The sequence below is a fragment of the Brachyhypopomus gauderio genome, unplaced genomic scaffold (assembly GCF_052324685.1).
Source record: "Brachyhypopomus gauderio isolate BG-103 unplaced genomic scaffold, BGAUD_0.2 sc90, whole genome shotgun sequence".
Classification (NCBI taxonomy): Eukaryota; Metazoa; Chordata; class Actinopteri; order Gymnotiformes; family Hypopomidae; genus Brachyhypopomus; species Brachyhypopomus gauderio.
The window spans coordinates 322,918-334,833 of NW_027506911.1; the positions used below are offsets into that span (position 1 = coordinate 322,918).

General features: G+C 43.9%; 1 protein-coding gene and 10 non-coding genes across 11 annotated transcripts; 3 read left to right on the forward strand and 8 right to left on the reverse strand.

Moving 5' to 3' along the window:
• Positions 1-465: 465 nt before the first annotated feature.
• trnaf-gaa (transfer RNA phenylalanine (anticodon GAA)) lies at positions 466-538 on the reverse strand. Its single transcript has one exon. It is a non-coding gene; the product is annotated as a tRNA-Phe (tRNA).
• Positions 539-1,354: 816 nt separating this feature from the next.
• trnaf-gaa (transfer RNA phenylalanine (anticodon GAA)) lies at positions 1,355-1,427 on the reverse strand. The gene has a single exon. It is a non-coding gene; the product is annotated as a tRNA-Phe (tRNA).
• Positions 1,428-1,702: 275 nt separating this feature from the next.
• Positions 1,703-1,775, forward strand: trnaa-ugc (transfer RNA alanine (anticodon UGC)). The gene has a single exon. It is a non-coding gene; the product is annotated as a tRNA-Ala (tRNA).
• Positions 1,776-2,243: 468 nt separating this feature from the next.
• On the reverse strand, positions 2,244-2,316 carry trnaf-gaa (transfer RNA phenylalanine (anticodon GAA)). Its single transcript has one exon. It is a non-coding gene; the product is annotated as a tRNA-Phe (tRNA).
• Positions 2,317-2,591: 275 nt separating this feature from the next.
• On the forward strand, positions 2,592-2,664 carry trnaa-ugc (transfer RNA alanine (anticodon UGC)). Its single transcript has one exon. It is a non-coding gene; the product is annotated as a tRNA-Ala (tRNA).
• Positions 2,665-3,132: 468 nt separating this feature from the next.
• Positions 3,133-3,205, reverse strand: trnaf-gaa (transfer RNA phenylalanine (anticodon GAA)). The gene has a single exon. It is a non-coding gene; the product is annotated as a tRNA-Phe (tRNA).
• An 816-nt stretch (positions 3,206-4,021) lies between these two features.
• On the reverse strand, positions 4,022-4,094 carry trnaf-gaa (transfer RNA phenylalanine (anticodon GAA)). The gene has a single exon. It is a non-coding gene; the product is annotated as a tRNA-Phe (tRNA).
• Positions 4,095-4,910: 816 nt separating this feature from the next.
• Positions 4,911-4,983, reverse strand: trnaf-gaa (transfer RNA phenylalanine (anticodon GAA)). The gene has a single exon. It is a non-coding gene; the product is annotated as a tRNA-Phe (tRNA).
• A 275-nt stretch (positions 4,984-5,258) lies between these two features.
• On the forward strand, positions 5,259-5,331 carry trnaa-ugc (transfer RNA alanine (anticodon UGC)). Its single transcript has one exon. It is a non-coding gene; the product is annotated as a tRNA-Ala (tRNA).
• A 468-nt stretch (positions 5,332-5,799) lies between these two features.
• On the reverse strand, positions 5,800-5,872 carry trnaf-gaa (transfer RNA phenylalanine (anticodon GAA)). Its single transcript has one exon. It is a non-coding gene; the product is annotated as a tRNA-Phe (tRNA).
• Positions 5,873-9,083: 3,211 nt separating this feature from the next.
• On the reverse strand, positions 9,084-10,335 carry LOC143493606 (uncharacterized). Its single transcript, XM_076992127.1, has 3 exons — positions 9,876-10,335; positions 9,515-9,724; positions 9,084-9,421 (listed from the first exon to the last, which is right to left on the reverse strand). Exons 1-3 carry the CDS (start codon positions 10,333-10,335, stop codon positions 9,084-9,086), a joined length of 1,008 nt encoding a protein of 335 aa, XP_076848242.1.
• Positions 10,336-11,916: the final 1,581 nt, after the last annotated feature.

The following is an 11,916-nucleotide window of genomic DNA, read 5'->3' on the forward strand; positions in this document are numbered from 1 at the left end:
CTCTCTTACTGACTCCTTGCTTGCTTACGATAAGCATGAAGCAGCCAGCTCTAGTCTTAAGGGAATCATTTCATGACCTTCAAAGGTCTCTTAGAACATGGTTACTTTGGATTCCTCCAGCAAACAGTTGACGTCTTTGCCACATCTCTTTTTACTTTTGGACAAAGACTGTCCATAAGCCGAAGGTAGCAGAGGAAAGTCCAATTCAGTCAAAACTTAAGCATGTCGTGAAGTGGTACACCTATGCTTTTGGACAACGCGTACATGCAAGTTGACACCTACACATTTCCTTCTCCAAATGCTTTATCAGCAGATGAATTGAACATCTAGAGTCTCGAGTTCTGACAATCCCACTGTGAAATCTCACAACAAAACATCAAACAGTTTATGTCTGTTTATAATTTTTCAACAGAATGCACAGGTCATTCAAAAGCTGAGGCTTTCCACCTAGCTAGGTCGAATTCATGCCGAAACCCGGGATCGAACCAGGGACCTTTAGATCTTCAGTCTAACGCTCTCCCAACTGAGCTATTTCGGCAAGCTGCAGATAAACCACGTCGAGATGCAAACGAAAATTTATCAACGACTGTTACCTTTCCTTAGGTTCTTGCAACATGCTTTCACAGCGTAACGGTTTCGGCACAGTGAAATTCACGGACAGGTATGGCAAGACCTAATTTGGCAATGTTTATCATGATGCCAACATGAGAAAACCTTGTGGGTCAATGCTGGATTCGGTATTATTTCCTAGTCGGGCTGAGCTGATCCGTAAGCTTTCCTTAAAACTCCAATCAAAAGGATAAACTCTTGAGAGGGGGATTAGCTCATGTGGTAGAGCGCTAGCTTTGCATGCGAGAGGTAGTGGGATCGATGCCCACATTCTCCAAAGCTCTCTTACTGACTCCTTGCTTGCTTACGATAAGCATGAAGCAGCCAGCTCTAGTCTTAAGGGAATCATTTCATGACCTTCAAAGGTCTCTTAGAACATGGTCACTTTGGATTCCTCCAGCAAACAGTTGACATCTTTGCCACATCTCTTTTTACTTTTGGACAAAGACTGTCCATAAGCCGAAGGAAGCAGAGGAAAGTCCAATTCAGTCAAAACTTAAGCATGTCGTGAAGTGGTACACCTATGCTTTTGGACAACGCGTACATGCAAGTTGACACCTACACATTTCCTTCTCCAAATGCTTTATCAGCAGATGAATTGAACATCTAGAGTCTCGAGTTCTGACAATCCCACTGTGAAATCTCACAACAAAACATCAAACAGTTTATGTCTGTTTATAATTTTTCAACAGAATGCACAGGTCATTCAAAAGCTGAGGCTTTCCGCCTAGCTAGGTCGAGTTCATGCCGAAACCCGGGATCGAACCAGGGACCTTTAGATCTTCAGTCTAACGCTCTCCCAACTGAGCTATTTCGGCAAGCTGCAGATAAACCACGTCGAGATGCAAACGAAACTTTATCAACGACTGTTACCTTTCCTTAGGTTCTTGCAACATGCTTTCACAGCGTAACGGTTTCGGCACAGTGAAATTCACGGACAGGTACGGCAAGACCTAATTTGGCAATGTTTATCATGATGCCAACATGAGAAAACCTTGTGGGTCAATGCTGGATTCGGTATTATTTCCTAGTCGGGCTGAGCTGATCCGTAAGCTTTCTTTAAAACTCCAATCAAAAGAATAAACTCTTGAGAGGGGGATTAGCTCAAGTGGTAGAGCGCTCGCTTTGCATGCGAGAGGTAGTGGGATCGATGCCCACATTCTCCAAAGCTCTCTTACTGACTCCTTGCTTGCTTACGATAAGCATGAAGCAGCCAGCTTTAGTCTTAAGGGAATAATTTCATGACCTTCAAAGGTCTCTTAGAACATGGTCACTTTGGATTCCTCCAGCAAACAGTTGACATCTTTGCCACATCTCTTTTTACTTTTGGACAAAGGCTGTCCATAAGCCGAAGGAAGCAGAGGAAAGTCCAATTCAGTCAAAACTTAAGCATGTCGTGAAGTGGTACACCTATGCTTTTGGACAACGCGTACATGCAAGTTGACACCTACACATTTCCTTCTCCAAATGCTTTATCAGCAGATGAAATGAACATCTAGAGTCTCGAGTTCTGACAATCCCACTGTGAAATCTCACAACAAAACATCAAACAGTTTATGTCTGTTTATAATTTTTCAACAGAATGCACAGGTCATTCAAACGCTGAGGCTTTCCACCTAGCTAGGTCGAATTCATGCCGAAACCCGGGATCGAACCAGGGACCTTTAGATCTTCAGTCTAACGCTCTCCCAACTGAGCTATTTCGGCAAGCTGCAGATAAACCACGTCGAGATGCAAACGAAAATTTATCAACGACTGTTACCTTTCCTTAGGTTCTTGCAACATGCTTTCACAGCGTAACGGTTTCGGCACAGTGAAATTCACGGACAGGTATGGCAAGACCTAATTTGGCAATGTTTATCATGATGCCAACATGAGAAAACCTTGTGGGTCAATGCTGGATTTGGTATTATTTCCTAGTCGGGCTGAGCTGATCCGTAAGCTTTCCTTAAAACTCCAATCAAAAGAATAAACTCTTGAGAGGGGGATTAGCTCAAGTGGTAGAGCGCTCGCTTTGCATGCGAGAGGTAGTGGGATCGATGCCCACATTCTCCAAAGCTCTCTTACTGACTCCTTGCTTGCTTACGATAAGCATGAAGCAGCCAGCTTTAGTCTTAAGGGAATAATTTCATGACCTTCAAAGGTCTCTTAGAACATGGTCACTTTGGATTCCTCCAGCAAACAGTTGACATCTTTGCCACATCTCTTTTTACTTTTGGACAAAGGCTGTCCATAAGCCGAAGGAAGCAGAGGAAAGTCCAATTCAGTCAAAACTTAAGCATGTCGTGAAGTGGTACACCTATGCTTTTGGACAACGCGTACATGCAAGTTGACACCTACACATTTCCTTCTCCAAATGCTTTATCAGCAGATGAATTGAACATCTAGAGTCTCGAGTTCTGACAATCCCACTGTGAAATCTCACAACAAAACATCAAACAGTTTATGTCTGTTTATAATTTTTCAACAGAATGCACAGGTCATTCAAAAGCTGAGGCTTTCCACCTAGCTAGGTCGAATTCATGCCGAAACCCGGGATCGAACCAGGGACCTTTAGATCTTCAGTCTAACGCTCTCCCAACTGAGCTATTTCGGCAAGCTGCAGATAAACCACGTCGAGATGCAAACGAAACTTTATCAACGACTGTTACCTTTCCTTAGGTTCTTGCAACATGCTTTCACAGCGTAACGGTTTCGGCACAGTGAAATTCACGGACAGGTATGGCAAGACCTAATTTGGCAATGTTTATCATGATGCCAACATGAGAAAACCTTGTGGGTCAATGCTGGATTCGGTATTATTTCCTAGTCGGGCTGAGCTGATCCGTAAGCTTTCCTTAAAACTCCAATCAAAAGGATAAACTCTTGAGAGGGGGATTAGCTCAAGTGGTAGAGTGCTAGCTTTGCATGCGAGAGGTAGTGGGATCGATGCCCACATTCTCCAAAGCTCTCTTACTGACTCCTTGCTTGCTTACGATAAGCATGAAGCAGCCAGCTCTAGTCTTAAGGGAATCATTTCATGACCTTCAAAGGTCTCTTAGAACATGGTTACTTTGGATTCCTCCAGCAAACAGTTGACGTCTTTGCCACATCTCTTTTTACTTTTGGACAAAGACTGTCCATAAGCCGAAGGTAGCAGAGGAAAGTCCAATTCAGTCAAAACTTAAGCATGTCGTGAAGTGGTACACCTATGCTTTTGGACAACGCGTACATGCAAGTTGACACCTACACATTTCCTTCTCCAAATGCTTTATCAGCAGATGAATTGAACATCTAGAGTCTCGAGTTCTGACAATCCCACTGTGAAATCTCACAACAAAACATCAAACAGTTTATGTCTGTTTATAATTTTTCAACAGAATGCACAGGTCATTCAAAAGCTGAGGCTTTCCACCTAGCTAGGTCGAATTCATGCCGAAACCCGGGATCGAACCAGGGACCTTTAGATCTTCAGTCTAACGCTCTCCCAACTGAGCTATTTCGGCAAGCTGCAGATAAACCACGTCGAGATGCAAACGAAAATTTATCAACGACTGTTACCTTTCCTTAGGTTCTTGCAACATGCTTTCACAGCGTAACGGTTTCGGCACAGTGAAATTCACGGACAGGTATGGCAAGACCTAATTTGGCAATGTTTATCATGATGCCAACATGAGAAAACCTTGTGGGTCAATGCTGGATTCGGTATTATTTCCTAGTCGGGCTGAGCTGATCCGTAAGCTTTCCTTAAAACTCCAATCAAAAGGATAAACTCTTGAGAGGGGGATTAGCTCAAGTGGTAGAGCGCTAGCTTTGCATGCGAGAGGTAGTGGGATCGATGCCCACATTCTCCAAAGCTCTCTTACTGACTCCTTGCTTGCTTACGATAAGCATGAAGCAGCCAGCTCTAGTCTTAAGGGAATCATTTCATGACCTTCAAAGGTCTCTTAGAACATGGTCACTTTGGATTCCTCCAGCAAACAGTTGACATCTTTGCCACATCTCTTTTTACTTTTGGACAAAGACTGTCCATAAGCCGAAGGAAGCAGAGGAAAGTCCAATTCAGTCAAAACTTAAGCATGTCGTGAAGTGGTACACCTATGCTTTTGGACAACGCGTACATGCAAGTTGACACCTACACATTTCCTTCTCCAAATGCTTTATCAGCAGATGAATTGAACATCTAGAGTCTCGAGTTCTGACAATCCCACTGTGAAATCTCACAACAAAACATCAAACAGTTTATGTCTGTTTATAATTTTTCAACAGAATGCACAGGTCATTCAAAAGCTGAGGCTTTCCGCCTAGCTAGGTCGAGTTCATGCCGAAACCCGGGATCGAACCAGGGACCTTTAGATCTTCAGTCTAACGCTCTCCCAACTGAGCTATTTCGGCAAGCTGCAGATAAACCACGTCGAGATGCAAACGAAACTTTATCAACGACTGTTACCTTTCCTTAGGTTCTTGCAACATGCTTTCACAGCGTAACGGTTTCGGCACAGTGAAATTCACGGACAGGTACGGCAAGACCTAATTTGGCAATGTTTATCATGATGCCAACATGAGAAAACCTTGTGGGTCAATGCTGGATTCGGTATTATTTCCTAGTCGGGCTGAGCTGATCCGTAAGCTTTCCTTAAAACTCCAATCAAAAGAATAAACTCTTGAGAGGGGGATTAGCTCAAGTGGTAGAGCGCTCGCTTTGCATGCGAGAGGTAGTGGGATCGATGCCCACATTCTCCAAAGCTCTCTTACTGACTCCTTGCTTGCTTACGATAAGCATGAAGCAGCCAGCTTTAGTCTTAAGGGAATAATTTCATGACCTTCAAAGGTCTCTTAGAACATGGTCACTTTGGATTCCTCCAGCAAACAGTTGACATCTTTGCCACATCTCTTTTTACTTTTGGACAAAGGCTGTCCATAAGCCGAAGGAAGCAGAGGAAAGTCCAATTCAGTCAAAACTTAAGCATGTCGTGAAGTGGTACACCTATGCTTTTGGACAACGCGTACATGCAAGTTGACACCTACACATTTCCTTCTCCAAATGCTTTATCAGCAGATGAAATGAACATCTAGAGTCTCGAGTTCTGACAATCCCACTGTGAAATCTCACAACAAAACATCAAACAGTTTATGTCTGTTTATAATTTTTCAACAGAATGCACAGGTCATTCAAACGCTGAGGCTTTCCACCTAGCTAGGTCGAATTCATGCCGAAACCCGGGATCGAACCAGGGACCTTTAGATCTTCAGTCTAACGCTCTCCCAACTGAGCTATTTCGGCAAGCTGCAGATAAACCACGTCGAGATGCAAACGAAAATTTATCAACGACTGTTACCTTTCCTTAGGTTCTTGCAACATGCTTTCACAGCGTAACGGTTTCGGCACAGTGAAATTCATGGACAGGTATGGCAGGACCTAATTTGGCAATGTTTATCATGATGCCAACATGAGAAAACCTTGTGGGTCAATGCTGGATTCGGTATTATTTCCTAGTCGGGCTGAGCTGATCCGTAAGCTTTCCTTAAAACTCCAATCAAAAGGATAAACTCTTGAGAGGGGGATTAGCTCAAGTGGTAGAGCGCTAGCTTTGCATGCGAGAGGTAGTGGGATCGATGCCCACATTCTCCAAAGCTCTCTTACTGACTCCTTGCTTGCTTACGATAAGCATGAAGCAGCCAGCTCTAGTCTTAAGGGAATCATTTCATGACCTTCAAAGGTCTCTTAGAACATGGTCACTTTGGATTCCTCCAGCAAACAGTTGACATCTTTGCCACATCTCTTTTTACTTTTGGACAAAGGCTGTCCATAAGCCGAAGGAAGCAGAGGAAAGTCCAATTCAGTCAAAACTTAAGCATGTCGTGAAGTGGTACACCTATGCTTTTGGACAACGCGTACATGCAAGTTGACACCTACACATTTCCTTCTCCAAATGCTTTATCAGCAGATGAATTGAACATCTAGAGTCTCGAGTTCTGACAATCCCACTGTGAAATCTCACAACAAAACATCAAACAGTTTATGTCTGTTTATAATTTTTCAACAGAATGCACAGGTCATTCAAAAGCTGAGGCTTTCCACCTAGCTAGGTCGAATTCATGCCGAAACCCGGGATCGAACCAGGGACCTTTAGATCTTCAGTCTAACGCTCTCCCAACTCCGCCAAAGCTGGGGAACAATCGTCTGTATGAGGGGGGGAAGAAGGGGAAGAAAAAGGAAGAAAAAGGAAAAAAAAATTGAGAAAAGATCGGGAGGTCGCAGGTTCGAATCCAGCCTGGATATAAATATTTGTAACTGAGAATCTTGCCGTGGATATTTTGTGTGATAATATTCTAAGAAATATATTGCAAAATTTTATTTTATGGCTGTCAGCAGTGCCTACAATTACGGGGCACCCGTGTCACAATTTATATATTGTAATTTATATATTGTAATATATATGTGCATTTCATACACATACATATGAGTTGTTTCATCATATTAGGCTTATTGCTTGATTTAATAAATTCACACTCTGTATTTGTATTCACACTTTATATATTTATTCACACTTTATATACTTTATACACTTTATGTATATATATATATAATAAACATGAATAAAATTAACAAAATGATATTCTAATACAATTAACAAAATTATACTACAATTTACATAAAAATAAAATATTAAATCTACACTAATACATATATACACATATTAATGCCACAGCAGCTGAACTATAAAAAATTCCAATAAACTACAGCAAAACATTTACAACATTTTAAACCATTAAAGATAATAATAATTATATTTTAGTAATATAAAAATACAATAGTAATGTATGAAAATAAAGTATACACATTAATCACAGTTTTCTCATCTTTTCCAGCCACTGTTCCTTGGTAAGAGTCTCTGTCATAGGACAGAAGATCTTCCCCTTGTACTGGCTATGGCCAGTTGCTGTTTTGCGTGACTGTCCACACTTCCTACAGGTATTATATGGGACTGTCCGCTTGTAATGTCGCTCAGTGGGGGTAGCAGGCTGAGGGACAGAACTGGGCAACAACACCTGAGGCATGACAGACACAGCTGGTCCTTCGGGTAACATCATCAGTACAGGTGAAGGTCTTGGCTGTATCATCCTCAAAGAGGCCTCCTGTGAACCAGACTCCATAGAAGCAACGGGAGGCTGAATGGAAGTGTCCTGATGTCGTTGACTAGGGGCTAATGGTGGTGTGGCACTGGGCAGAATTTTTCGAAACTTTGTTTTAGCCTGACCTGCTGTGTTTGGCGGCATGTGGTAAATATGAACCTGATGAGGGTACTGTGGAGGCTCATCAGGTTGTACATTTGCTGGCAGTAGAGGTTGAGCTGCCACTGGCCGTGCATCAGGGAGGCGCACCCCTTGAAGTAGCACAGAGACCTCCTGAGATTTGAGGCGCTCTTTGTACCACTGCATAAGAGTTTTCTGGTTCACCTCTACCAGCTGAAGGGTGGTCTGCTCCATCACTGTCCCATTGTTCAAAACAAGCTGCCTGATTTTCCTGTAGTCCTCCAACATCAGTGCCCACCTTGACACACTTACTTTGCCCAGAGTTTTGGGGCTTCTGTGGATGTTGGCCAGTCTTATAAAGATGGATTCAATCAGCCGACAGCAGTCAGGCCACTGAGCAGGGGAGCCACTTGATCCCAGAACACACCTTTTTGTGCTCTCAACACCAGGGGTGAAAACTGCCTTCTTTTTGGGGGATCGAAAGCGGCCAGTCAGCAGCCTATCCTGATGCCGAGCTGCATACACCAGTCTGTTTTTATCAAACTGGTTTAGGTTTTGCCACAAACTAACAATCGTGGTGGTCTGCTGGTTTGTCAGGGTCAGGCTTGTTTGAGTGCGAAGCTCAACCAGATACTCTGCTAATTCATCCACCCTTTCCATTCCAGGAATGTTATGGACATCCACAGCCTAGAAATAAAAATAATAATAATATGAAACGTTATAATGTCTGTAGAAATGTGCATTTTCTATTTACAATAAAGGTTTAATTACAATAAAGCATGAGAAAATAAAGCATTTGTGTGTCGCGTTCTTATTTGTGTGCTGTTTATTAGAGAATTTAACAATGAAGATGTTTAACAATGAAAGTAAGGTACTATCACTTACCATTTGTTGAGCTGAAGGCTCTGATGGAGACTGACTAGGCACTGGTGGAGGCTGGGCCGAGGTCACTGGTGGAGGCTGGGCCGAGGTCACTGGTGGAGGCTGGGCCGAGGTCACTGGTGGAGGCTGGGCCGAGGTCACTGGTGGAGGCTGGGCCGAGGGCACTGGTGGAGGCTGGGCCGAGGGCACTGGTGGAGGCTGGGCCGAGGGCACTGGTGGAGGCTGGGCCGAGGTCACTGGTGGAGGCTGGGCCGAGGGCACTGGTGGAGGCTGGGCCGAGGTCACTGGTGGAGGCTGGGCCGAGGGCACTGGTGGAGGCTGCTGAAGGAGTATAGGTGTAGTTTGGATTAGTGGTTTTAACAGATAAATTTTACTATAAAAAGACAAAGTAAGACTGTATCATTTACCATTTGTTGAACTGAAGGTAATGACGATGAAGGCTGGACCAAGGGCATTGGTGAAGGGTGGAGAGGTGGGTGAGGGAACACAAATTCTAATGTCTCATCAGCAACCACCAGGTCTGCCACCATTGCTTCATCCTGCAGACTGGATTCGTTGAACCCCTCATCATCTTCATCTTGGTCATGCACTTCTAAGTCCTCCAGCAGCTGGGTGGTTCTGTCAGAATTTGGGTGCATATCCTCCAGTGGCTCATTATTCTGCCTTAGCAGGTACTGCACACCAATGAGCTCCCCTGAAAATGCATTAAATAAAAAAAGAAAAATAAACATTTTTGTGACGTATAAAGTATTCTAAAATATTAAATGCCGTATCACAATATGCTTACCAGTGTATTTTGCAGGTGGTGTAAATGCCGGCATCAATTTCCTTTTAAAAACCTTCTGGTAGTTGTCGTTGACAAAGTGAACCAACTCCCCAGTGTAACTGCGCAGGGTTGTAGGTTCCTTTGCAAGAGCAGAAGCAGCACGGTCTTTGTTCCAGCGATTCAGCCCTTCCAGTAGATATATCTGAAAGTTCAGACTATTGGCACTGTTTCCTGAAAGAATGTGTACCACAATTAATACAAGAACCATCTGTTACAAACAAAGCAAAGCAAGCTAAATTCATTGATAGTTATGTGATTTTTAATATAATCAAACATGATATATTGCAGAAAATATTTACTAAAGTTAACAGTTATCACATACCTGGAATGAAGCGATTCAAATGGCAGTGAAACGATTCCAGGGATGTGGAGCCTCTTGCACACCGGTATGTTTTTAAAACTACTCCTCCCTTGGTGATGTCTCCGGTCTCCGTGTACAATGCCACACCAGGAGGGTCTTGAATGCATGCCACATGCCGCTTCTGTACACGCCAGATGTGCTGCATTCGCACAGTGTCAAGAAGAGGAACACCAAGGGCATCGTTCCCCTTGCCACTCATTAGCTCTGTGAGTAGCTGATCGAGCAGGTGGATGGTTGTCTCTTGTCCACGTGTTCTCCTCCTGCAGTGCAGTGCCAGCTCATCTTTTGTGATGTGTCGATCAACATCTTTGTCGGTCAACACTGGCCAGTCTTGCTTCCTCAGCTGCTCCCTTTTGGCCCTCCTCAGCAGACTAACGTCACCTGCATCCCACTCAAATATACAGGCCGACAAGCGTGACATGAAAGTCGGATAAAGCTGATGGGCATCAGTGGTGCACCCTGTTGCCAGTCGTCGCATAAAATGCCAGATGTCTAGACGCACAATCACATCTGGCCACCCACTGAATCTGGTCTTCAGCTTTGTCTCTCCCACTTCCTTACAACAGCCACAGTCCACATAAAGGGCAACAGGGGGATCAACACCAGCCTTGCAGTACCGGTCTACTAGACCTGCTATCATGAGGTCCAACCCAGCACCTTCATTTGTTGTAAGTACACTCATCAACACCTGGCCCTTTTCATTCCCCACAGATGTGAGCCATTGTGCAGTACCCTTGGCAGGTCCAGTCAACTTCTTGGTGATCTGGCAATAAGAGAGGAACAATGTAAGAAACAAACCCAATGGCTTACCCATCATACCTAGCTTATCATAACAAAGGATCCAAACGAGGATGTCTCCTTCAGGACAAACAGACTATATGACTTATTTAGCATATACAAAAACAAACCATCATGGGCCATAATGGTTCTTCTTGCCAGACAAAGAGAGGTGACTTAAAGGGGATTTTGAAAGTAAGTGATCAATGGCCTTCTATCAACAAAACAAAATAAGTGGCCTAGACATTCATTCCTTCATTAAAGTACATTCAAACTGAGTGTTAACTGCAATAACCATAATCACACACAACAGATCAGATCCTTCCTGAGAGAATAGCTGGGTGGTGGTGTTTTAAAATTTATATATAGTGTGTATATAGTTGAGAAATAACCTGAGAAAAAAGTTTGCCAAATGATAACTAATATAATAAATAACATCTAACCTTTTTGGTAGAATCCATTTTTAAAATGGCTCCATAGGTTGAAGTGATTCCAGCCTTGATTTCCTCCAGTCTGTTGAGGATGTCTTGGCTGTACACAGTGAGGAGCCACTTGTAGTTGGGCACTGTGGCAGGTTCTGGGGGCTCCTGAAACTGTGGTGGAAGCACACTTGCATTTTCCATGAAGGCAGCACACTCCGATACATATCGTGCGGCCCTCTGGAGCCACTGCTCGCTGTGGTTCTCCTTCAGCTGGCCGATGATCCGGACAGGGCCGTTTCCCAGTCCTCGCTCACGCAGCAGGCGGATCACCCGAATGTCACAGGCATATCTTGGGGGGGGAAAAAATCTTTATTATTCTGTTATTTAGGGAAATAAGTGTCAGATTTGCAAAAAGATATGTCCATGATGGCAAAGTAATTTAGTGTTTCATTCACCTGCGAGTAAGGATCACTCTAAACTCAGAGCGATGTGCTAGGTCCAGTTGGTGAAGGATTGTCTGGCTCCACGATACGTAGCTGGATCTACATCTGCTGCAAATCAGTGTCTCCGTCACCAGGTTGTAGTACCTATCGATGTCGAGGACCTGCCGAACCCTCCTGTGCAGACCACCTCCACTCAGCCGATGTTTACAGTCAGGATTCGTACAGTAAAGCCGCACCTTCCACAACCTGTAAGGCATCCACAACAACAGAGACTGCGAGAAGAAACGATCAGGAGTGGGAGACTGGTGATACAAAAGAGCTGGAGGTGGTGCATGATACCATAGTTGCAGGTTGTCGCGT